The 26511-nt window shown below is 39.1% G+C and overlaps 1 protein-coding gene and 1 long non-coding RNA gene across 8 annotated transcripts in view; one reads left to right on the top strand and one right to left on the bottom strand.

The window, feature by feature from the left end:
- The first annotated feature begins 3045 nt into the window (after positions 1–3045).
- CP (ceruloplasmin) overlaps positions 3046–26511 on the top strand; it is a 63912-nt gene continuing 40446 nt past the window's right edge. For 4 of the 6 annotated variants that reach the window (XM_038571174.1, XM_038571176.1, XM_038571177.1 and 1 more), the window contains exons 1-10: positions 3047–3195; positions 3302–3518; positions 5894–6059; positions 13799–14046; positions 16241–16453; positions 17168–17341; positions 19222–19476; positions 20526–20697; positions 23632–23771; positions 24913–25065. In XM_038571174.1, the coding sequence (XP_038427102.1) occupies positions 5914–6059; positions 13799–14046; positions 16241–16453; positions 17168–17341; positions 19222–19476; positions 20526–20697; positions 23632–23771; positions 24913–25065 (1501 nt within the window). In that variant the 5' untranslated portion in view covers positions 3047–3195; positions 3302–3518; positions 5894–5913. Of the gene's footprint in view, positions 3196–3301; positions 3519–5684; positions 6060–13798; positions 14047–16240; positions 16454–17167; positions 17342–19221; positions 19477–20525; positions 20698–23631; positions 23772–24912; positions 25066–26511 lie in introns of those variants that run through there. The other 2 variants (XM_038571179.1, XM_038571175.1) reach the window with 2 other exon arrangements.
- Positions 13153–26511, bottom strand: part of LOC111091984 — a 31610-nt gene continuing 18251 nt past the window's right edge. Inside the window, exons 1-3 of one of the 2 annotated variants that reach the window (XR_005377180.1) lie at positions 24737–25609; positions 14423–14607; positions 13153–13303 (exon numbers count right to left, since the gene is read on the bottom strand). This is a non-coding gene — a long non-coding RNA (uncharacterized LOC111091984). Of the gene's footprint in view, positions 13304–14422; positions 14608–24736; positions 25610–26511 lie in introns of those variants that run through there. The other variant, XR_005377179.1, reaches the window with a different exon arrangement.

The raw sequence follows: 26511 nt of genomic DNA, 5'->3' as shown, positions 1-26511 counted from the left end.
AGAAAAAAAAAACACACACAAAAAAAAAAAAAAAAAGAAAAAAAAACACACAATCTAAACTGCAACATCAGCAAACAAAAAAAAGTGAAATTCTTATAGCATGGATGAGAATCTGAATCAGTCTTTAAAATGCAAATCCATATATTACTGTTAGACTATAATACAGATTAGAATGTCAGTTTTCCAGAACCAAAAATAAGGACTCATGCTCTGACTCTGTATCTAGCAGTGTTAACATTTGGGATATGTTCTACAAGTAACTGAAAACCCAGCTAAGGGGATTATCAATGGTGTTTGTCTCAAATTTTAAGTAAATCAGGAGGCTGCTAGGATTGGTTCAGCAACTTCATGGTGCAAGGGCCGGTGTCTTTAATGCCCTTGGCCTTTCCCTCATGACTGTGGCCTCATGGTTGCAAGATTGTTGCTACAACTCCAAATATTGCATCCACACTGAAGGCAGAGAAGAAGGAAGAAGAATGTATGGAGTAGCACCAACCATACATTCTCCTTTTATCAAGAAAGCAAAAAATCTTCTGAGGAAACCCAGCCAACTTCTGTGTCTCACTGGTCAAACCCCTGTCATCTGACTATTCCTAACTACAAGGAAGGCTGGGAAAGAGCTATATAGCCTTTGTAGCAGAAATAACAGCACAGAGATACTGGGAAGCCCAACTGAAACAACATCTGAATCCATGCTCCAATGCTCTCAGGATCGCAGTGCATCTCTGAGTCAGGCAGGCCAAACTTGAACTCCATCTGTGCCACTTACTAGTTACGGGGTCTTCGACAAGGTACAAAATCTCTCTTACCCATGGTTTCCTCATGTAAAATGAAGACAATAATAAAAATAATAATATCTATTTGTGATATTCTGCAAGCAAAATAATGGCTCCCTAAAGATGTCCTTATCCTAATCTTTGGAACCTATGACTACGTTATTGTCTATGGCAAAGATGAATGAAGGTTGCAGATGGAATTAAGGCTGCCAATCAACTAACTTTAAGATAGGGAGATTATTCAGGGTTATCATGGTGGGCCCTTAACAGTAGAAGAGGGAGGCAGAGGAGAAGGTCAAAAAGATGCCATGTCAGGACTCAACCTGCCATTGTTGGCTTTGAAAATAGAAGGGTGCCACATGAGCCAAGGAATGTGAGCAGCCCCTAAAAACTGGAGCAGGCTAGGAAATGGGTTCTCCCCTAGAGCTTCCAAAAAGGAATGCAGCCTCACTGACACCTTGATTTCAGCCCGGTGCTATAGGTGTCAGGTTTCTGACATATAGAACTATAAGGTATTAAATTTATGTTGTTTTAAGCAACTGAGTTAGTGGTGATTTGTTAAAACAGCAATAAAGAAGAACACTACTACATCTACTACTCAATTGGTTGTTGTGAGGATTAAATGAAATAAAATTTACAAAGCTCTTGGAATTGTGCTGGTACACAGTAATCATTTAATAAATGTTAGTGACTCTTCCTAGAGTTAACATTTCTTCATTCTTTCAGTTTTTATTAAGCCGTGTGGCAAGAACTGTGCTAAGTGCCTGGGATTTAAGACAAAATAAGGCGTAGTCATTGGCCCCAAGAAAGCCCAGTCTAATTGAGGAGGAAATAGTCACATAAACAGATCATTCTGATATGAAATATGTCTTAATCATGTTTTTAATTTTCACTATTTAATGATGCCTTGACATATTTGAGGACCTTGCTAGCTGAGAAAAGACTGCCCCTCCCAGAGCTAGTTAATTCCTAGAGATAGTGAACAGCTTGCAGGTGAGCCAGACTTTAATATGTGAACCCACTCATCCCCGAATCCATAGCCCCAACCATCTCCTTTATGTAAATCACACACCAAACCATATTTCCTCTACCCTACCTCAATCTGAGTCAAGTTCCAAACAGCTAGAGACAGTTCCTATGCCCCAAAGCCCTCTGAGATCATTTAAACTGATCAGTCATAAGCTATTTACTCTGCCCTACCTTGCCTTTCCTACACAAACCCCAGTAAAGGCTGTGGCCTATCCTTCCCCCAGTATGTGCTTCTGCCTCCTGAACAACCAGCCCTGCATGACATGTGTGCCTCTTGTTTCTAGGGGAATTATAATATTTCTTTCCATGGCATTGGCCTCTTTGTGTCATCACAGAGTCATCTTTTATAAATTAAGACTCAGGCACAAATCAAAGTGTCAAGAGATATACCGAACGTATTACCCCAGCATGGAATAGAGGCAAGAGGGAATGAGGTTAAGCACAGCAAGAGAAAAAAAATGCTTCAAGAAAGCCACACATTGAGGGGAGCCTGGGTGGCTCAGTTGGTTAAGCATCTGCCTTCGGCTCAGGTCGTGATCTCAGGGTCCTGGGATGGAGTCCCCACATTGGGCTCCCTGCTCAGTGGGGAGTCTGCTTCTCCTCTCCCTTCCCCCCACCCCCTCCCCTGCTCCTGCTTCTCTCCCTCTCTCAAATAAATGAATAAAATCTTTTTTTTTAAAAGAAAGTCACACATTGAAGTTGTATGCAATCAAACCTTGTGAATAGGTTATTCTTTAATCTTTTATAAAAATAACTCTACTATTTCAGTTCTCTTTCATTGCTAACAAATCATATACTTTGATTTCTACATTGCTCACAGCATAACAAGAATGGAGGAAATGGAATACTTAAGCTGTTAGAAAACAAATCTTTCCCGTTGTGATGGGGTCATCAACACCATCGAGGCTTTTGCTAGATTGGAATCTAGACTTTTCTCTTTTCCTGCCTGTGACATATTTTGCAGAGGGTGATGAACAGAACCTTGACCTGTTAATGGGCAGCCAAAGGGGATATGGAGCAACCAAAGACCAATCTGTGTGATCAGTCCCTAAACAGTCATGAACTGAGCAGTAGAAGAGGAGAGGATCAGTCGAGATTGTGCTATACTAGTTCAAGTCAGGGGACTCATTATCAGAGTTCTGTACATAACCACACTCACTGATAAAATTCCAGAGTTACACAATTTCCTTTGAAAAAGATAACATCGTGGTGGTCTGACTGGTCATGTACAGAATGACCTGCTGTTTTATACTCAGCGCTTCCTGCTGTCACAAAGTGAAAGACTGTCCTTGGCTGCTTGTTTCTTAGTAACTCTGGTAAACTAGGTTAAAAGCCAGTTTTCATGGATCAACCAAAAAGAAACTCGAGGGTATAAACAGGAATCGTGGAGGTAAGGAGAGATTGAATCTTGCCGGACAGATATAAAGCTAAAGCTTCCTTGACTTTAGCCATTATCAGCCTCATGATCTTTTTCTTTTTTAAATCTTTTTTTTAAGGTTTTCTTTATTTATTTGAGAGAGAGAGCGCGTGTGTGGGCACCAGCACCAGTTGGGGGAGCGGGGCAGAGGGAGAAGTAGATGCTCACTGAGCTGGGAGCCCACCTGAGGACTTGATCCCAGGACCCTGAGACCATCGCCTGAGCTGAAGGTAGACCCTTAACCGACTGAGCCACCCAGGAGCCCCCAACCCCAGGATTTTAATCGCTAAACACAGGTAAGACTCACTCAATCCAGAAATCTTTAGGACAACAAAGAAAGAAATTGTGGAAAATGATGAAAACTTGTGCTATGTCACTCTACTCAGGTTATAAACAGTCACCTTGGGTGTGCAGTAATTACTTATAACAAACTACAAAGGTGTCCCCCAGGGTTCTGAGGTAACAACCTTCTGACAGCTGCAGGTAAGTGGATGAGCTATTTGGTCCCATCAGGGTTCCTCTCTTATTTCTTGCAATGCTCTGGGGCTGCGGAGCCTCTCCTGGTGGGCCCCCTGCCCTTCCCGTCTCACCCCAGCTTATGCGGAGGCTGGGACACATTTCTTGACCACAGGAGTTCTCAATTGCAACATTATTCAAAGTTCGCTTTTGAGTACCAACTCTGGAATCACTGTAAGGGGGTTTGCAGTAAATGACCCCATCAATGGCTGGTTGCTCATTAGCCCACAGCGGCCTCTTTTATTTAGACAGTCCTGAGGCTCAGAGCATTCCCCCTACTCCCAGCCATTCAGCAGCTCTCTGCCTTTTAGTAGGAAAGGTAACTGTCACAAAAGAGGACAGAAATATGGACTTCTTGACTCCTTCTGCATTGCAACATAAAATATTTACTCCCACTGGGCAGAGGTGTTACTATTTAACCATTTCATTTCACCACCAATATAAGGGATGCTATAGAAGACTTCAGTAACTACTTGTTAATGTTTTTTTAATTTAATTTAATGTGTGTGGGGGGGGCAGTGAGGTAGATGAGCTGAAAAAAGTGACAGGACTATTGCTGTGATCTGATCACTGTCCTCACATCCCTCGCGGCTGAGTTTGAGCATGGAGTAGACAATGAGAAAGACCGAAATGCCCAGCAAGTTGCTGGCTCATATGGTGGCTTTGTGCCATTCTTCCTTTGGGGGAATGAACTGCTAAAAGATGTCCCCTCTGAGTAGACCATTTGGAAATAGGAGCCCTTCTGAGGTTCCAGGATTGAAAGGGAACAGCATTTGCTGTAGGGGTAGATTTGGGGCAGTGGTCCTCTCAGTGGGCATGGGGGCACAATAGTTAAAGGTGGCTCTAGAAGGAGGTCTCAGGACATCCTGGGCAATGTGACTCAGCTTTCTGTATCAGGGCAGTTAGTTACCATTATTAGGACCTGGTGAGAGAAGCATCTCTACTATGTGCCTTAACATGATGGATCATTTCAATTACCACCTGGATATCAGTCTCCTGGGCCTGAGATTTTACAGGTGAGGAAACTGAGGCCAAGGTTAAGTATCTTGCCTGATGTGCCATGGTGCCATGAGATTTTGATCCTCATCCCGCTGTCTTCCCTGGCACTCATTATTGTCCCTCTCTGATTGGTTTTTCTCCATAGTACTTGCTGCTGATATTAGCTATTTCACTCTTCATTTGTACATTATCAACAAGTAGAAGGTAAGCTGATGAAGGTAGGGATTCAGGCACTTAGAACAGGGCCTGGCACACAGCAGGCTCTCTCTGTAATACTTATTAAATTAACGAATTGTCCAAACATCAGGATCCTTTCTCCTATACCAATCTATTTCTATAAACTTTGGGCAAATAATAGTGCGTTGAAGGATTCTGGAGGCAAAGGTCATATTAACACAAAGTGTGCAGTGTTACAACCAGGATTTTCTGCTAATAAACTTCTGTTTACTCTGATAATAAACTACCATTTACTAAGACCAACCTTTGCCTTTGAAAACAGATTTACTGATGTCTGATATCTTTAATGATAAAGCGGAATTAGCAACCCCTGTTATGCTCTGTTGGTTATTTGCATATAGCAAGGCAGAATAATCTGGTAAACTTTCTATGCAGGTGTGTTCAGAGCATACAAAATAGATAAATCCTTCAAAATAAGATTCTTGTTGTGGGGTACTTAAATTTGGCATGCTAAATACCATGTTTTGTATCATCAAGTTGCAACTAAGTATTGTTAGCCATTTCAAAAGTAAAGAGTGACCTGTTTTAAACCATTTTGCATAATTTCCTCCCAATTTATTAAAAGTTCGCTGCGTGCAGGGCACTGTACTGTGGCTTATTGTTCAAAGAACAAAGGGAGCATTTAGACATGATTTTTGCCCTCCTGGAATTTACACAATAAATGGAAGAAAGCAGTGTTATGCACACTCTAGTGGCTCCAACAATAACTGTTGACTTTTTATTTGTAATCAGAGAAGCCTGGCAACAGAAAACTTTTCTTTCTGGGCTTACGAGAACTGAGCCTAAGTGGGAAACGTTATTTGTTTTGACGAAACCATTTACTTTTGTGCAACATTAAGTTGTGTCAATCAAGCAAATAAAGGAAGAAAGCCTTATTTATAAAATTGTCTGCTTCTGATTTCACTTTATTGCTTCTCAGGCTCCACCAGGAGAAAAATAATGAAGATTTTGCTGCTGGGAATTTTTCTGTTTTTATATAGTAACTCAGCCTGGGCAAAAGAGAAGCATTATTACATCGGAATTGTTGAAACAACTTGGGACTATGCCTCTGACAACAAAGAGAAGAAACTTATCTCAGTTGACACGTAAGTCACTATTTTTATTGTTTACAGACCGAATTTATACGCTGTCAATTAAAAAATTGGAACAGTAAGATAAATTATTTTATTAATTTGTTGTCTACAGAAACTGCAAAATGTGGACTTGAAATCCAGGAAACTTTAATAAATCTTCTCTAAATTCCTGGGCATTTTTTGTCGAGGAGGAAGGCTTGTCCTACTTCTTTCCCTTTGGTCCTGGGGAGTCTGCAGGGGCTCCTTATTACCTCCTCTGGTTATTATTGCATCTTTCATCAGGGTTCAGTCTTCTTGTCTGTTTATGCAGAAGTTCTTTAATTTAAGCAATGGCTATGTAAAATGTTATATTCATTATACCGTTTATTGATTATTAGTACATAAGAATACAATGTGCTTTTTCATTCCTTTAAAAGGTCATTCATAGAAATAAAACACAATTTTAACAAATATAACTGTGCCCAATACCTGTTGGATGACTCTGGACAGTTAATTTAGTTTGTCTCTCTCAGACTCAGCTTGCTAACCCGTAAAATGGGGATAAAGGAGACCTCATTGGGTTCTTTGAAGAGTGGGTACATATAAAGCTTTTAGTACAGTGCTTGGTACATCACACATGAACAAAAACTGTGAGTTATCTATTGCAATGGTCCCCCCCAAAAAGACTCTGTGTAACTTAAATGTTTTCATGTTTTAGGTGAAAGGCCCCTTATTTTAAGCAATAGTCACCATATAGAAAAACAAGAGTATGATTCTCCTTGACATTTTTATAATGGAAATTTATACTGAGGTCATTACTTTTAATGCTAATTATTTTTCACCACACCCAATGCTCACTACTTTAAAAAATGTATTTTAATGGTGATAAAGCGCAAATGAACCCAATGACCATCAGCTGGTAAAATTATATCCTTAAAAATAGCTAAGCAAGTATGCCAATTTTCTTAATTGTTGATTCTGTTGACGGGGTATATGCTGTTCTCATTCATTTTATGTGTGTTTGAAAATTTTCACAGTAAGAAATAAATGCATAGCTGACAATAATATCTAATTGTTAAATAATTAATTTCATAATATACAGTAAGAAAAGTTTCTGGCCTAAAAATTACTGATTGTTAACAAAACTAGTACCTCTTGCAATAATTTTTTCTTAAATCTGGTTTTGAGGTAGTATTCTCTTCTTCGGAAAACGACCTATTTTCATGATTTCACCAAATTATTTTGTACGAATGCAGTATTTTCCCTGATTAAATACAACATACATTATATTTCTATAAGGAAACAAAACATAAAAAAAAAAAAAGCACTGCTATACTCCTTGCCCCCATCCACCATTCTTCTGCTGTTATTCATGATCAAAAATCCAATCAGCTTTGCTGGGCATAAACTAAGTGCAAGACATTGCCCCAAGCAACTTTTAATAAAGAAATATGTAACTCCAAAAGTGAAAGAAGAGAGAGTTTATTAAGAATGGTGGGAAATGGGGTTGGGGGGCTGTGAATTCCTTTGGTTTTAAATATTCTTTTGTCTTGTCTGTGTTTAGGGAGGTTATGCAACATTGGTTTGGTAATCTATGGCTTCAACAACAGCCTAGAGTCATACGAACTCTAAATGGCACTGCTCATTCTGCCTGTGATCTTTTTTAAAAAAATATCTAAACTGTGACTATTTAACAGAGCTTTAGAAATTTCACCAATAGCATACTAAACTTTTTTGTATAGACAAGTGTAGGTAGCAACTTGCTCTCCCTTCTTTGTCTCCAATTATCAGCATGTCTTAGTTTGTTCAGGCTGCTATAGCAAAATATAACAGACTGGGTAGCTTATTAACAATAGAAATATATTTTTTAGTTCTAGAGGTCAAGAAGTCCAAAGCCAAGCTACCAGCATGGCCATGTTTTAGTAAGAGCTCTCTTTCTGGTTCATAGCCTTTTCACTGTGTCCTCACATGGTGGAAAAAGCTATGAATCTCTCTGGAGCCTCTTTCAGAAGGCACTAATACCATTTATGAGGGCTCCATTCTCATGACCTAGGCACATCCCAAAGGCCCCATCTCCTTATCCATCACATTAGAGGTGGCCTTAAACCTCCAGAACCTGTGCATATGATGAGTTATCACTCTCATGATCTATACTAATTCAATGGTGCAGTTGACTTTAAAATAGGATGATAACCGAGCAAAAAAAAAAAAACAGTCAAGAAAATTAAAAGGCAATCTAGGGAGTGGGAGAAGATATTTGCAAATGTCTTATCAGATAAGTGGCTAGTATCCAAAATCTATACGGAACTTACCAAACTCAACACCCAAAATACAAATAATCCAATCAGGAAATGGGCAGAAGACATAAATAGCTATTTCTCCAAAGAGGACAAACAAATGGCCAATAGACACATGAAAAAATGCTCAACATCACTCAGTATCAGGGCAATACAAATAAAAACCACAATGAGATACCACCTCACACCAGTCAGAATGGCTGAAATTAACAACTCAGGAAACAACGGATGTTGGCAAGGATGCAGAGAAAGGGGAACCCTCTTGTTCCTGTTGGTGGTGCAACCACTCTGGAAAACAGTATGGAGGTTCCTCAAAAAGTTGAAAATAGAATTATCCTAAGACCCAGCAATTGCACTACTATGCATTTATCCAAAGGATACAGACATAGTGATTCGAAGGGGCACATGCACCCCAATATTTATAGCAGTAATGTCCACAATAGTCAAAACATGACAAGAGCCTAGATGTCTATCGACAGATGAATGCATAAAGAAGAGTCTATACACAATGGACTACTACTCAACCATCAAAAAGAATGAAATCTTGCCAGTTGCAACCAGGTGGATGGAACTAGAGGGTATTATGCTAAGTGAAATAAGGCAGTCTAAGAAAAACAAATACCATATGATTTCACTTAGATGTAGAATTTAAGAAACAGAACAGATGAACATAGGGGAAGGGAAGGAAAAATAACATAGGATGAAATCAGAGAGGGAGGCGAACCATAAGAGATGCTGTACTCTAGAACTGAAGGGCTGCTGAAGGTGTGGGGGGGGGCTGGGATAACTGGGTGATGGGCATTAAAGAGGACTCATGATGTAATGAGCACTGGGTGTTGTATGCAACTGATGAATCACTAAATTCTATCCCCGAAGCTAATACAGTATATGCTAACTACATTGAATTTAAATAAAAGAAAGAAGAAGAAAGAAAGAAAGAAAGAAAGAAAGAAAGAAAGAAAGAAAGAAAGAAAGAAAGAAAGAATGTGCCTAATCTAAACCAGAGAATTCTTTAGCAGAAGAAGAGGAAGAAGAAAAGAGATTTGAGGTGATTCAACAAACTGCTACTGACTTGCATATAGAAGAGGCTACTTGAGAAGGAAAATGGGGGGGCCATGAAGAGCTGGTTAAGCCAAGGTCCTCTTCTTACCACCAGCCAGGAAGTGGAGATTTCAATCCTAGAACCACAGTGAACTGAATTCTACCAATAACATGGATGAATTTAGAAGTGGATTTCTCCAGCCCCTCCAAGATGAGCACTCAGGCCAGCCAACACCTTGATGTCAGCCTTGTGATAACCTAAGCTGAGAAGCCAGTTATGCCGTGCCAGACTTCTGACCCACAGAGCAGTGAAATAATCCATGGGTGTTGTTTTATTTTTTTTATTTTTATTTTTTTAAAGATTTATTTATTTATTTATTTATTTATTTATTTATTTATTTATTTATGAGAGAGAGAGGCAGAGACACAGGAGGAGGGAGAAGCAGGCTCCATGCAGGGAGCCCGACGTGGGTCTCGATCCCGGGACTCCAGGATCGCGCCCTGGGCCAAAGGCAGGCGCTAAACCACTGAGCCGCCCAGGGATCCCCAATGGGTGTTGTTTTAGGCTGCTATGTGATAATTTATTATTTGTCAATAGAAAACTAATGTTCTGTGTCTCAACTGATAAAGCCAAGAATCCAGAAACTTTTCCCATGTATTATCCACATTTTAGTAATCATGTCTAAACATAAACCAAGACCACCCAAGTGCATTCTGAATTTATGGAAGGATGTAGCATTACTACCATCTTAATAAGGCAGTATAATTTTTTTAAAATTCCACTACCATTAAAAACTCACTTCTGAGTCTGAATCTACCAAAAATTGTAAGAGTTGGCTATAGGATTCTAGAAGTTGGGGTGGGGGATAAAAAAGAGGGATATGATTACTGAGAGGGAGACTATCTGTTGTAATGAGTAGAAAAGAGTATGTTACAATTGTCAACAGGAAGAACCGCAATTAATGTAAATTATCTGGTTCAAAGATCAACAGTAATGGATTCTTTTGACTGAATATCTGACTGGCAAACTTCCTGCAAGCTTCCAGTAACTGACCCTTGTCCCCAAGCTGTGCTCTTGAAATTAAATAGACATCTTCCATCTTCTAATGATCCTTTGATGTTCCTTTGGAGACAGAACATAATCCAATAGACCTCCCCCAGAGTTATCATGTGATACAAAATATTTCCCCGTTTGGTTAATTTTATTAAAAAAAAAAAAAAAACAAGATGGGAAACATTTTGCATATTGCTGTGAATATAAAAGGAGTTTCAAATGTTAACAACCCCGAATGTGTTGTAACTCCAGATCAATTATTTCAAAAACAGTTTTTGCCTCCCCCCAAATCTCTGTGTACAAAGAATGAATCCCGAAGCTTCTGCAATGCTCCTTCTGTATGGAGAGGTGATTAGTACACAGGGGAACTTCCCTGCAATGAAGGCATTCCAACAAAACCCACTACATTTTATTGAAATGGGATGTGACATATTCTCAGGTGTTTCAGAGTCACATTCAGAAAATATAAACACCCAGTGTATTGGAGTGAAGCCTTAAGAATTTGAGGGCTATTTTAAAACTTTGGCCTATGTAAAATGTGTATCAACAGGGCATTTCAGAGCATGGATTTGAATCTCTAAGTATCACCAGGATGAATCTCTACCAATAGGAGACACCGGAGAAAATTTACCCTCAGATTCAGATGGGCCTGTGTGAGACCGCGTGGGCCCGGGCCTTCTGGTGTGATTGGGGAAGAACCTATCTCTGCCCTGGGAGCTGTGCTCCAGCTCTTGTGTGTCTCTCTCAAACTGTACTCGGGCACCTCCTCACAGCAGGACGGGCTGGATGAATCTGCTTTTAATCTCAGCGGCCTTCAGTGCCTCAGCATTTTGCTGCTGTTAAAACATCTGCTTATTAAGACTGCTCTCGTTCATACCAACGCTGCAGTGTGAGAGGAACAATTCACACCCCTGGCCTGCTGTTTTCCTGTGCATTTTGATGTCCCTGAAGTCCCTCTGAGCCTCCCGGAATTCGTTTTTCTATTTTGTTCTAACGAAATGGAAACTCCAACATTTAGAAAATGAAGACAAATTAGGAGAAACGAAGCAAGAGATGTCCCTCCTTTGTTTTCTGACTTCCAGCTTGGCCCCCTTTCCATTAAAAGGGTTCATTTCTCAGCCAACAATTTGAGAATCCTGGAGTTCACACAATCTGGAAAAAGTGGGGTCCTCGGTGTGTGGGGACAATGATGAGATACTCATCAAAGTCCCCTGCTCAACTCAGGGCAGGGTGCTCTGCTATTTTCTTTAGGTTTTTTGTTTTTTTGTGTGTGTTTTGTGTGTGTGTGTGTGTGTGTGTGTGTGTTTTAGATTTTATTAATTCATGAGAGACACAGAGAGAGAGGCAGAGACACAGGCAGAGGGAAAAGCAGGCTCCACATAGGGAGCCCGATGCGGGACTCGATCCCGGAACCTAGGATCATGCCCTGAGCCAAAGGCAGATGCTCAACTGCTGAGCCACCCAGACATCCTGTGCTCTGCTGTTTTCAACACCTGCTACTGCCCGAATTCAGCCACCAGAGCCACTGCGGGGCAGCTGGGCTCCCTGGCTCCAGGACTCAGCTTTAATCTGATGTCCTCATGCAACTATACCAACAGGGGTCTGGCCATTGCCAGCCTATGTTCTAGAAACAGAGCCTGCCACTTTCCTATCTCACAGTCCTGAGAAATCCCACTGCCTCTGGGATTAGGCTGCTCTCTTCCCCTTCATTTTGGAGTCTCATGTTACCCAGGGCCCAGAGCTGCCTGCCCACAACAGAACACACTGGGGTGTCGGTCGGTCACTACGAGTGCCTGAGCCCCAGGCCCATCGATTCTGATGGTGCGCATCTGGGCTGGGCTCAGGAGCTTGCATTTCACCAACGTCTTCAGTAGATTCCCATGCACATTAAAACTTAAGAAATATTAGGCTGTAGCCCTAGATTTTTGAAAAACTAGCCATTTAAGTTCTGCAGCAACAGAAGTCCAGAACTCCCAGGCAAGCGCTCCTCTTGTCTTGAAGAAAAGAAGCAAAAGTATCTTTCACTCTTTCCAATGAACTTACAGCTGAGAAAAGAAGACGAAGTTTATTTTTCAGTCAGATCATCCGGCTCCACAGGGATTAAGGAGAAACCGTAAGGCATCAAAGGTCACTGAGGTGAAAGTTAGCAAAATACACACATACATACACACACACATACACTCACACAAAGAAACACAAACTCCAGATCATCAGCCTGAGTGTTAGCATTTTTATTCTACTGAGGGAGATCTCATTTGTGGTGGGAGCTTGCCAAAATTCGGGTTTAAGCGGGTCCTCCTAAATGGGTAGATGGTGTTACAAACATCTCACTGAGCTATCCAGAGCTTTCTGTTAAGGACAACATAAGAATCACTTTAAAAGTTTGAATACCACTACCTGAATTTAAATTTTTAAAAAAGTCTGAATACCAAATTCTCCTTCTTTTCCTTTCTTGTCCTTCTCGTCCTCTCCCCTCTGCTCCTCCAACCTGGCTACCATTTACTTTGCGAATATTTTTAGAAAAGTTTTGAGTGACTATTAATCAGCCGTGAAAGCAGAATATAAACATTCAATGTTCAAGTATTTTCAGTAGCAAGGGATTAAAAGAACATAAGGGCAAGATAATTTTAAAACCCATACATATTGCACGCATCAATTCCAATCTTTTTTTAAAAAGGTTTTATTTATTTATTCATGAGAGACACAGAGAGAGAGAGAGAGAGAGAGACGCATAGACACGGGCAGAGGGAGAAGCAGGCTCCATGCAGGGAGCCGGATGCGGGCCTCGATCCCAGGACTCCAGGATCACACTGTGGGCTGAAGGCAGGTGCCAAACCGCTGAGCCACCCAGGGAGCCCCAATTCCAATCTTGGTTTAGTACTTTTCTTTAGAAAGAAAAATGGTAGAATTAACTTACCATCATTAATGTTATTTAGGAAAACAAATATATACACGTGTTGAAGTCTCAAATATCCAGATTAACTGCTTATAAACTTTTCTTTTCTAGCAGCTGAAAGAGGTAGACCCTAAGTGAGTAATGTCTTACCTGCTTTATCTTAATATTTCACTTTAATTTTGTCTTCTATTTCATAATGCCTCTGTGTTTTAACATAAAAAACCTGTAAAAAGGTGTATCTTACCAGAGTAAGATACCACATGATTCTCTGCTACACACCTGACGTGGGAGGCCTCACATAATTAAAATAGCACGGTAAGTGCCTGTTCACCTCTTCATCTTTTGGAAGCATCCTTACAAATGATAGGCAAACATTTAATGTGATATAGTTATTAATTTCTCTTTAATTACATGAGGTGTTATAATTATAATGTATCCCCAGAAGTGATGGCTCCTGATAGAGTTGTCTTCTTTTCCTTTTCAGGGAACATTCCAATATCTACCTTCAAAATGGCCCAAATAGAATTGGAAGGTTATATAAGAAGGCCCTTTATCTTCAATACACGAACGAAACCTTTAAGACAGTTATAGAAAAACCTGTCTGGCTGGGGTTTTTAGGCCCTATTATCAAAGCTGAAACTGGAGATAAGATTTATGTACACTTAAAAAACTTCGCCTCTAGGCCCTACACTTTTCATCCACATGGAATAACTTACCGTAAGGAATATGAGGGTAAGTTCAGCTCATATCCTAGCTGGAATTTCTTCTTTTCAGTAGGAGCATTTTTTTTTTTTTAAACTTCTATCCTCCCCTCCTGGATAAGACCTGTAACTATGTCGTTTAGCTCGAAACTATTTCATTAATAAGTATTTTGGTTCATCATAATAATGCCATGTTTCCCTTGGTGGTGCTTGCTTGTGTGCAGTGTGAACGTGGTGGGGCTTCTGGGTAGACTGGTAAGGTAGTCAGTGAGAACTGGGACTTCTCTCCCAGTGCCCCGCAACTCGCCAGCCAAAGAGAGTGAGAGAGCTAGGCACTGTGCATTAAGGCCTAGAAAAGGCAAAGATTCAAAGGGAGGAAACAGGACTCGAGATCAGGATCGTCTCACCTCTGAAATTCCTGTGTGAGAACATGATGTGGCCGTTGTCACGTCCCAGGCTAACTGGGGATAAACTCTATCTCTGCTAAGGCGGTCTGGGTAGTCTCCTACATCAGCCAAATGGTCCATGTGTCTGCATGACCCCAGAGTCACGGCTGAGATACAGGTAACCAGAAGGTCATTGGAATGTAGGACTTAGAAAAACAAAAACAAAAAAAGGAATGTAGGACTTAGAAACCTTAAGGATGGTATAGGAAGACACAGATTAGATTTGACATCTCTGATCTCATTTTTAGTACTTGATGATGGTAACAATGATGAAAAGAAGTGGTGTTTTGTTGTGGATAAGAGCAAAGGCTTTGAGAGCAATAGACCAAGCTTGGAAGACAGCCTTGCTTTTACTGGCTGAATGATCATAGGCAAGTTTCTTAAAATCTTTGTGCTTCAGTTTCCTCACCCATAAAACAAGGACAATAATAGTACATAGTAATAGCTCAATCAACATCAGGTATTATCATAAGCGAAAATGCGGAGGCTATGCTAATTGAAATTATAAAGATTAACTCTGGAAATGAAAATAAAATTAGATTTTTAAAATCAATTATTAGTTTTTTTAAAGAGATATTGCTTTAGAAAGTGGTTGTTTTGACCATATATTTCTGTTTGTTCCTCTAACACAAACACATTCATAGCATAGAGGCTGACTGCCATCTTATTTCTTTTTTTTACAATTTCATGGTATATTAGGGCATTACTCATTTTTTTAAAAAATTTTATTTATTTATGATAGTCATCACAGAGAGAGAGAGGCAGAGACATAGGCAGAGGGAGAAGCAGGCTCCATGCAGGGAGCCTGACGTGGGATTCGATCCTGGGTCTCCAGGATCGTGCCCTGGGCCAAAGGCAGGCGCTAAACCGCTGCGCCACCCAGGGATCCCGGCATTACTCATTTTTAAGATATGGTAGTTACATTGTGTTTCTGTTAAAAGAAAAAAAAAAGAGTTCTTATCCTTTAGAGGTACATATTCAAGTATCTATGAATGAAATTATATGATGCCTGGGATTTGCTTTAGAATAATTTGATGGTGGGATGCCTGGGTGGCTCAGTGGTTTAGCGTCTGCCTTTGGTCCAGGGCGTGATCCTGGAGTCCCAGATCGAGTCCCATGTCGGGATCCCTGCAGGGAGCCTGCTTCTCCCTCTGCTTGTGTCTCTGCCTTTCTCTCTGTGTCTCTCATGAATAGGTAAATTTTTAAAAAAAAAAATTTTTAAAGAATAATTCGATGGTGATGGAAATAAGAGTGGGGGTATAGATGAAACAGGATTGCCCTTGAGTTGATCATTGTTGAAGCTTGGTTGATGGGTACATGAAAGTTCATCGTATTATTTTCTTAACTTTTACATATTTTTGGAAATTTCCAAAATTAAAAGTACAAAATTTTTAAAAATCCATAGTTGCTTCATGGGAAAAAATTTGATATCACACAAGATGTTTCAAATTATGAGAGAGTAGCCATTTTGCTCATACTTCCATACCATGACCCCAGAGCAAAAGTGGTTCTTTAAATTGTAAACCAAAAGTCGCTATTCTCTATTACTCCTCCCCTAAGATTCAGTATGTATAAAAAATTAAAACCAAATTTTCTGTAAAACTTCCAAATCCCCTAGTCATTAGCCTCTTACTCTTCTCTGTTCAAATAGGACATCACTACACCCCCAAGAGGGCACATACTAGAAATTGAATAAATGTTTGCTGAGTAAATTAATGGACCATCTATTCTCTCATTTAAGTTCAAATACATTCACTTTATAACTTTTTCCCATCCTAGGGGCCATCTATCCTGATAACACCATAGGTTCTCACAAAGCAGATGATAAAGTGCTTCCAGGTCAGCAGTACACATACATATTGGATGCCAGCCAAGATCACAGTCCTGGTGAGGAAGATAGCAATTGTGTGACCAGGATTTACCATTCTCACATTGATGCGCCAAAAGATATTGCCTCAGGACTCATCGGACCTTTAATAGTCTGTAGAAAAGGTACATTTTTTTCCTTATTCATCCTCATGTATCACCAAAAGGCAAGTGACAGGGCAGTTTGTTTTTAAAACATAAGCCAGGTAAGTTGGAAAGGGAGTGAATCCAGAAAAGAAAGAAAGAGCAGGGCAGGAAAAGAAGGGATAAGTGGAATAAGCATTCACTACATTGCTAAGCTGCAAGAAACACGCTTTCCTGGAAGAGAGGTTTGCTGTGTCCAATTTCCAACAGTGATGTCGAAAAGACGTGTGACTTTACTGAATGTGACCCCCTTAGCAGCACTCCATGGTGATAGGTTTGTAGTTATCCATATTGTGTTGGTAAATATAAGATCACAGTCTCTATTTCTAAATAAAAAAGATAACATAGCTCAAGAGTTTGAAATATAAATCTTTCTTGAACAATAATGAGTTATCTGCAAAGACTTATTGTCTCAGCTTATGGCTATATGCACCAGAAGAGATACACATGACTTTGAATTCCAACCTTCTCATTTGCCAAAAAGTGTTAAATAGCTATGTGGTCAGTGGACATCCAGGTATATAAGTATCTCCAATCCCAGGATACTTAATGTAAAATTTCCAATTTCCACATCTGTAAAATGGAAGTGACTAATCCAGATTTGACTATAAGAAAAAATCTTTAAAGCTATAAATCATCTACTAAAAAATACATGCTAAGGATTAACTTCTACTAAAATAGCAATTTTCACTTCAGATACCCTGGATAATGAAAAAGAAAAAAATATTGACCAAGAGTTTGTGGTGATGTTTTCTGTGGTGGATGAAAATCTCAGCTGGTACCTAGATGACAACATTAAGACCTATTGCTCTGAACCAGAGAAAGTTGACAAAGATGATGAAGACTTCCAGGAGAGTAACAGAATGTATTGTAAGATCATAGAAAATGTGTTAACTTTATCTTATTTTTCTTGATCCATTAAGTCTGCTAGGTTTATTCCTTCACATGAATAAGTAGTGTGTTTCTAATCTCTGGCCCTGAGAAGGAGGCATATTAAACATACAACTTCATATCAGCTAAACAGATCAAATCAAAACTCTGTGTCAGGTAAAACTAGGAATCCCAAACTGGGGCAGCCCCGGTGGCTCAGCGGTTTAGCGCCGCCTTCAGCTCGGGCATGATCCTGGAGACCCAGAATCAAGTCCCACGTCAGGCTTCCTGCATGGAGCCTGCTCCTCCCTCAGCCTGTGTCTCTGCCTCTCTCTCTCTCTCTGTGTCTCTCATGAATAAATAAAATCTTTAAATTAAAAAAAAAAAGGAATCCCAAACTGTTCCCAAACAGTATTTAATAAAGATAAAACAGTATCTTTATTAGATAAACAGTTTATTAGATAAACAGTATCTAATAAAGATAAAACATCAATTATGGTTTAATGCATATGCATGTCATATTTATTTATAAATATTTCTTTATCCTCTAATCTCATTCCAAAAATTATTTGAGGCAGCCTAAAATTATTAAACTAAATGTTTAAAATTATGCTTATATCATAAAGCATTGAACTGCATTTAGGAACATAGTTCTAAAAGGTATTTCTTTTACATATACACTGTTCCTCTGCATCATTTTTTCTATCTTTTAATTCACTTTATTTCTTTTAGAAATGCTTTCTTTACCTCCTAGGCTTCTCTTTAATTCTTAAATCTTAAGTGTCCCCAGACACAAAATGATGAGCTTAGTAAGATTGCCTATCCCTCAGAATTTGCCTAAGAAATCACATCTGTTAACATCAACTAGACCAATAACTATAGATTTTTATTTGTATTTAGCTTCTTCAAAACAATCTTTACTCAGAAATCGGGAATATAAAAACAATGACCAAAGCAGAAAAATAAACTAATTAATGAAGTATACGGATTTTTTTTTCCCCAGCCTTTGTTATTTCTGTGTAGAAGGCCCTCTTTCTATACTTCAATCCTGCCTCTGTTATGCACTATTCATAAATAGATGTTAGAAAAAGATACTCAAATGTCTAGTCTGGGGAGGTCTGATTATACCTCTATTGTATCAGGTACATTCATGGTGCTTTCCAGAACTAATTTCCACCTTACTTCTAGACCACCAGGTTTGAATAGTGATACTAAGTTCCTTCAAAGGGTCTTGCTTGGGTCATCCTGCCTTTGAACTTTTAGAGCTTTGTGGCTCTGGTATTGGTCCTTGGGATCCTTTTCCTGAATTCCTTTTTCCCTCCTTCATATCTCTTCCACTTTTGTCTTCCAATATTAAAAAAAAAAAAGTTTTCCTCATGTTCTCATTACAAAATTCATATTCACTGTAGAAAATCGGCAACGTTCTAATAAGCAAAAAGAAAACATTGAAATCATTCATATTACAACTATCAACATGATACATGACTGATTCCTAAACAACCTTCAGTCTTTTTAAAGTTTATGTGTGTACATTTTGTATATACGTATGCGTATATGCACATATTTGTATTTTCAAATACACATACACATGTAAACAAACTAATATGTATAGCTTATAACAGAGAGAGAAAATAGGTTTCATCTTCAGTATTGTGTTCATCTGCTAATGTTGTGTTGAAAAAATTCCTGAGGCTGAATTCAGGTCCAAAATAAGGGTGCTACAATTGATTAGCAATGTCTGATGTGGGTATAGGAGGGAGGAATAGCAGCAGGATGTGTGCCAGGTGTTTTCCACCCCAATTTCATTCTGTTTCTATAGGGGTGACTATTATCCCAGGTATTCGTGTCTGTTAGTCACAATCTCTGCTCTTGATTCACAGCTGTGAATGGATACACTTTTGGAAGTCTCCCGGGACTCTCTATGTGTGCAGAGGATAGAGTAAAATGGTATCTTTTTGGCATGGGTAATGAAGTGGACGTGCATGCAGCTTTCTTCCATGGTCAAGTGTTGACTAATAAGAACTACCGGGTTGATACAGTCAATCTCTTTCCTGCTACCCTCTTTGAAGCTTTTATGGTGGCCCAGAATCCTGGAGAATGGATGCTTAGCTGTCAGAATCTAAACCACCTGAAAGGTAAGGCATCTTTACCTACAATGAACTGTCAGCTGAAAAACGAGTCATGTCTCAGTTACACTACCAATGGGGGTGATTATTGGGGATCAGAATGTAAAAGTTCAGTGTCTTTGGAATAATCTGAACTTTGAACGGATAATTTTGTTCCTATGATGATATGCCTCATAATGTAATAAAACAAAAGACTGAAAGACTGGAATTTTATAAAGTAATGAAATCTGAAAACATATTAATTTTGGGAAAAGAACAACTGGTCCTGAATGTGGAGTCCTGTCCTAAAGTATAGTGCTGTATAGAACTTCTCGGCTTTGTAAAATATACAATATTGTAAACACCAGAAGATCTGCATGTTGTGAAAAAAAGTAGCTTTTCTTTTTTACTTGGTTCTGTCAAATATTACCAACTTTGTTCTTTGAATCCAGCTACTCTTTGATTTAACTTGCTAAATCTCTCCTCCATCCTTCAATATGAGAACATTCCTAGCTCTTAAAAAATATTAGTTTGAAATAATGATCTCCTGAAGAAATTAACTCTAACCTGGGTCTTTTAATATGTTAACTCTGACCTCCAAACATAACCTCGCCTATTAAATATGACTTTGGCCTCAGAAGACCCAGGGCAATGGGTGCGTAACCATTTTTATTTTGTCTGAGAACAATAATCATATATGCTCATTCAATTCCTCCTACCCCACTCTACCCTGCCCCTTTAAATATGGCCAAATCTCTCTTCATTAACTTATCTATCAATGTGTCTTTTTTTTCTCATCAAAAGACCTCCCAAGTGAAACTCTACAGAGATTGGTTCCATATTTTTAAAAATACTAGTATTTAAAAAAAAAAACTAGTGTTTAAAATCTCTTCTCTGAGCCATATAGAGAAGTTTTACTGCTTGAATTTTCCATCTACAACTGTTTAATTTTTAATGTTGTTTCTAGCTGTATATTTCTTCAATTTCCATCTGTGATTTCACCAGCAGTGTTTACAAGGCAATAGAAGGGGCAAACATTGGCTCCATTAACCAATGTCTCCTTCCATGTGGATTTTCAGCTGGTCTCCAGGCCTTTTTCCAGGTGCAAGACTGTAAGAAGCCTTCATCAGAGAGAAAAATCCGCTGGAAATATGTTAAACATTACTACATCGCTGCTGAGGAAATCATCTGGGACTATGCACCCTCTGGACTAAACAACTTCACCAAAGAAAACTTAACAGCACCTGGAAGGTAGTTCAGAAAAAGAACTATTATTTTAAAAAATGCCTCCCTAAAAAAAAGGAAGGAAGGAAGGAAGGAAGGAAGGAAGGAAGGAAGGAAGGAAGGAAGGAAGGAAGGAAGGAAGGAAAAAAGATGGATTCAGCAATTAGCATTTTAATTGGTACCTGCAACTGAGTAACTAGACTGCTAAATATTTATTAAGGTGTTTGCTATGACTCTCAGTTTGAGAAATATGACTTTTGAGTTCATGAAAGAAAATGGGTTTAAAAATTATTAGATCATCAACAAATTCCTCAGAAAATACTGAATATAAGTAGACTGGTTGATGCATTTGATTTCCTTTCATGAAAACACAGCATTGTGCAATCCAGCAGCATTAAGTACATTCACAAAGTTGTACAATCATCTACACTATTCATTTCCAGAACTTTGTCATCATCCTGAGTAGAAAGTCTGATTCCACTAAATAGTGGCTTACTAATCCCTGATAACTCCTACTTTCCATCTCTATGAATTTACCTATTCTAGGCACTTAATACAAGTGGAATAATGCAGTGGTTGTCCTTTTTTTGTCTGGTTTACCTCACTTAGCATAATGTTTTCAAGGTTCATTGATGTCATAGATTCATTTCTCTTTAAGGCTAAATAATATTCCATTGTATGCATAAACCACATTTTATTTATTCATCTATCTGTTGATGGAAATTTGGGGTGTTTCTACTCTTTGGCTATTATGAATAATGCAACTATGACCTTGGAAGTACAAGTATTGTTTATATCCCTGCTTTTAATTGTTTTATGTACATACGTAGGAATGGAATTATATTTTTAATTTTTTGAGGGACAACCATACTGTTTTCCACAGTGGCTGTACCATTTTACATTCCCACAAGGGTTCCAATTTCTCTACAACCTTGCCAATATTTATTTTCCATTTTTTTAATAATAGGTATCTCATTGGGTGTGAAGTTGTATCTTATTGTGGTTTTGATTTGCATTTTCCTGATGATTAGTGATGTTGAGCATTTTTTCATGTTCTTGTTGGTGATTTGGAGAAATATCTGTTCAAGTCCTTTTCCCATTTTTAATTGGGTTGTTTACTTTTGGTTTTGGTGGTGGTGTTATTAAAGTATATGACTTCTTTATATATTCTGGATATTAATCTCTTATCACATATATGGTTTGCAAGTATTTTCTCCTGTTCTATAGGTTTTCTTTTCACTATCTTGATAGTGTCCTTTGATGCACAGAAACTACTCCTGGACATGTCCAATGACCTCCACAGCCTCCTAGTCATTCTTCCCCACTCAATCTTCCTTTACTACTGTCCATTCTCCATGAAGCACCCAGTCTTTTGAAAATGATGAGATTGTATCACACCCTTGCTTCAAGCCTCTGCTCAAATATCACCTCCTAAGGAAAGCCTTATTTGCAACCTATCAACTTAGAAAGGTTTAGTAACTTATTCAATGAACCCCAACAGGTCAATAGCTGGGTTTGGTTCTCTACCCAGGTCTGTGACTCGTGAAGCATAAGTTTAAGTCCCAGTCTACACTGACATGCAGATGCAATGACTCTAAAGCTGGATCTCCAGCCCGGAAGGGTTTTGTAAATTGCAGGTTTGCATTTCCAGTTGCTTAAAAGACACCCCACTTGGATGAGGCCCCTCCAAATCAGTATGTCCAAATCTGAACCTATTGTCTTCTCTGTATATCTTAGTTTCCTCCTCTCTGTGAATAGTATCACTATCCATCCATTACTTAAGCCAAAACCTGAGTACCATCCCTGACTCCCCAGTTCACCACCCCCTCCTTTCCTCACCAAGCACTACCTCGTTATACCCTAAATGTCTCCAAAAAATTGTCTACTTTTTCCTCACATGAGGGATCCTCTTAAAACACTACTCTTGAATGCTCACATCTTTCTAAGCTTTCCCACTGCTCTGGGATGGAGTAAAACTTTAACTAGGTCCTGCTGCCCACCACCCATTTCTCCAAGCCTCATTCTCTCTCTTCTGCTCTCTCTCTTTTTGCTCTGCCCTGTACACTATGCTCCTGTCATATCTTGTCGAACAGGTCATATTCATTCTTTCCTTTGAGCCTTCCATAGGGTACTTCTTCTTTGTAAACACCCACCCCATCCTCCCCACCACATATACCTTATCTTTTTAACTCACTTTCCTCTCGATAGTTTTTAAAAATTGCTTTCTTTGGAAAGGTTTTGGGGCCTCTTCCCACCACTTCCTCCAATCCCAGGAGAACTGCTCCATAACACCCTGTGCTTATTTCATGTTATTAGATGGATTATATTGATTGGTTCATAGCCTGTCTTCTCTGATAGATGTACAGTGGACAGGGCTGGGTCCAGCTTGCTTATGGTTGGTTATGCCATCAGCACATAACAAGGTTCCTGGCAAGAAGCAGGTGTCCAGTACATTTGTCAAATGGGAGGAGAGATGAATGGGATGACTTTGGCAAGTCAAATAAATGCCTTTCTGAAATTTAATTTCTTCATTTGTAAAATGGATAGAATAATGCCAACTTTGTTACCTTATCATGTAAGTTTCAGATAATAAATGAAAGCTCCTAAGTACCCGGCTGTGTTAATATGCAATAAACAATAGCTACTATATTTTTAAACCCTTCATAATTTGTTTAAAAGAGTCTATTGTAGAAAAAGTAATAACTATCAGAGAGAGGTTGGCATAGGCCATCTTAAAATTTTTCACTTCACTTGCAAAAGTGAAACTTCTACACCATGATACCCCACTCATGTTGAACATCTTTCTGTGAAGTGCCTAGTACCATCTGCTTCTGTTTGAATATTTGGCAAATCATAAATATTTGGCACTGGTCATAATTTTTCTCTTCAATTTCTCCTGTGTGACTACTTGCTTTCTGTTCTGCTTTCAACTGCAGTGTTAAACTCTTTTTCTTTTGGCAGTGCTTCCGAGGTATTTTTTAAACGAGGTACTACAAGAATTGGAGGATCTTATAAAAAGCTGGTTTATCGTGCGTACACAGATGCCTCCTTCACAAATCGAAAGGAGAGAGGCCCTGAAGAGGAACATCTTGGCATCCTGGGTGAGTCCATGCAGAGCATTTATGACTATCTTGCTCTTGTCCTGGGCGACCCAACTTCAGAAAGAACAGAAACTTCAGGACCTGCAGTATGATTTCTACATATAAACTAGGGATGTGGAAGGCCATTCTATAATTAAATGCAGCAGCTAATTACTTTCCCAGTGCAAATTACCAATAGTAAATCTTCATCACTAAAACCTATGCTGACTTCAAATGATTTTTTTTTCTTCAAGAGGTAAAGAGAACTGTGTGTTTATGACTTGGTTTAAATAGACAACAAAACTGTTAGCCTCTATTCTTAGCTGAAGGTACATTCCTGTAGAAATAAAATTCAGGCTACTAATAAAAAAGGCAGGGTCTGTCCTAGAGCCTTGTGCACAGCCCAGACACCTGTTCTTGCTCAGGCCTTCAGACAGAATGTAGTGGATGAGCACACAGAGTCTGGATTCAGACTATCCTCACTCCTCTCCTATTAGCTGTGTGATCTCCAAAAGTACTCGGTTTGCTGTGCCTGTTCTATTTCTGTAAAATGGGGACAATAGTAACAATAATAGGCCTTACCTCATAAAGGTGTTTTTAAGGATTAAAGGAGTTAATACACATAAACACTCAGAAAAGCACATGGGAAGCTCTCAATAAATATCATTTTATGTATTACATAAAATATGTACTATATATCTATGTTTTCATTTTGTATTTGGGAAGAATATTAATTTTGATGATGGAAAATCCACCAAAGTGTTACTGTTCACCTCCAAGACAATTTAACGTACCCTCTTTGAGAGGTCAGGGTTTACCTAAAAGCCCCCTGATGCTTGGGACAAATATCACACATCTGGCGAACAGAAGACTAGGATGAGGAGAGTATAGACATTGAATAGTTTGTATAAAGCTGGTAAACTGACTTGGATAAAAATGATAACCAATTTCCTTAGCCTGAATTTAAATAAAAAAGCCCTTCTTACCTCTTTCTAACCTTGCCATGTCAAGTTGATAACGGACTTTAAAGAAACAGGTCTTCCACAAATAGGATGTTGTTCCCAGCAGTTTCTGCCAGAGGATGAGCCAAAGAAAATAACTATCTTGTGTATTTTGTATTTTTTATACCGAGGAAGGATAACAATGCTCTCTTGGTTCCTAGGTCCTGTCATTTGGGCAGAGGTGGGATTTACCATCAGAGTCACTTTCTATAACAAAGGAAAATATCCCCTCAGTATTGAGCCAGTTGGGGTGAGAGTCAGTAAGAACTACGAGGGCACATACTATTCTTCACATAACAACACCAGGACTGAAAGTGAGTACAATGTTCTGTAACCAAACAACATTTAATAACCCACACTGCTGGTCGCCCAGGGATAACTGCCCTGCAAAAACCGAAGGCAGAAACTTCCAAGGAAACTGCTCCTATATCATTCCTAGGCACCATGCCAGGAAGCAAGTAAACCTCTTCTTCCATTTCCAATTGGTGTATGGAATTTGGTCCTGCCTTAATTGCATGATTTTTAACAATGCTGGTAGTCACTTATGGGGATTATATCAGCTATACACTTCTAGAGTACTATTTGGGTGATTTTTAAATTTGAAAAATGTTCTTGCAATGATAAGGTTAGATGCTCGTTTTAGAATATTTGAAAAATATAAAAAGGTACAGCCAAAAATATGACCTATAGTTCTATAGACAACCCCTATTACATTCTTAGATAATTCCTCCACTCTTTCATCTGTGTACATATAATATATATTTTAAATGTGGTTGAGATCATACTGTATAAAACACTTTTCATTGTAATTGTACTGAGTTTGTTTTCTTAGCATTATAACATTTTGATATAACTTTAATAACACACAATATTCCGGTATGCATGCATTTAGGTATTTTTATATGTCAGGCTGACTGATGAAGTCTAGCGCCTTTGCCACCCTCTGCAGTGTGACCGTGGGCATGTTATTCAGTCTTTCTGGCCTCAGTTTACCCAAGTATAAAAATCAGGATATTTGAACAGAATCATCTGCAGTTGCTTTCTTTTTTTTTTAAGATTTTGTTTATTTTTTCATGAGAGACACAGAGAGAGAGGCAGAGACATAGGCAGAGGGAGAAGCAGGCTCCCTGCAAAGAGCCTGATGCAGGACTCAATCCCAGACTCCAGGATCACGCCCTGAGCTGAAGGCAGATGCGTAACCGCTGAGCCACCCAGTTGTCCCTGCAGTTACCTTTTAGTTCTGAAATTATTTTCAGTTCAGTTTTGTTCAATAGAAAATGTATGGATTACTCTCTGTTTTCTGTTGTTCTAACAAAGGAAATGTAGGGATAACGTTTGCTTCAAGAAAGTGAAGTTCTGTTTGTGGGGGAAGTACACATAATCTAACATGAAAGTGTTGGGGACATCCTCAGGCGCTGAGAGAGCAGCCCTGTCTTAGTCCGTTCAGGCTGTTATGACTAAATACCACAGACTACGCAGCTTATAAACAACAGAAATTCATTTCTCGCAGTTCTGAAGACTGGAAGTCCAAGATCAGAGGGCCAGCATCGTTGGATGAAGACCCTTTTCTGGGTCTCAGACTTCTTACTGTATTCTCACGTGGTGACAGGGCCTAGGGAGCTCTGTGGGATCCAATCTCTTGTAAGGGCACTAATCCTATTTGGAGGAGCTCTACTCTCATGGTCTAATCAGCCCCCAAAGGGCTCACCTTCTAACACTATCACATTGGGCATTAAGATTCCAATATGTGAATTCTAGGA

This window comes from Canis lupus, chromosome 23, assembly GCF_011100685.1.
Source record: "Canis lupus familiaris isolate Mischka breed German Shepherd chromosome 23, alternate assembly UU_Cfam_GSD_1.0, whole genome shotgun sequence".
Classification (NCBI taxonomy): Eukaryota; Metazoa; Chordata; class Mammalia; order Carnivora; family Canidae; genus Canis; species Canis lupus.
Note: the sequence above shows the minus strand (reverse complement) of the source record. Positions and strands in the feature narration are given on the sequence as shown.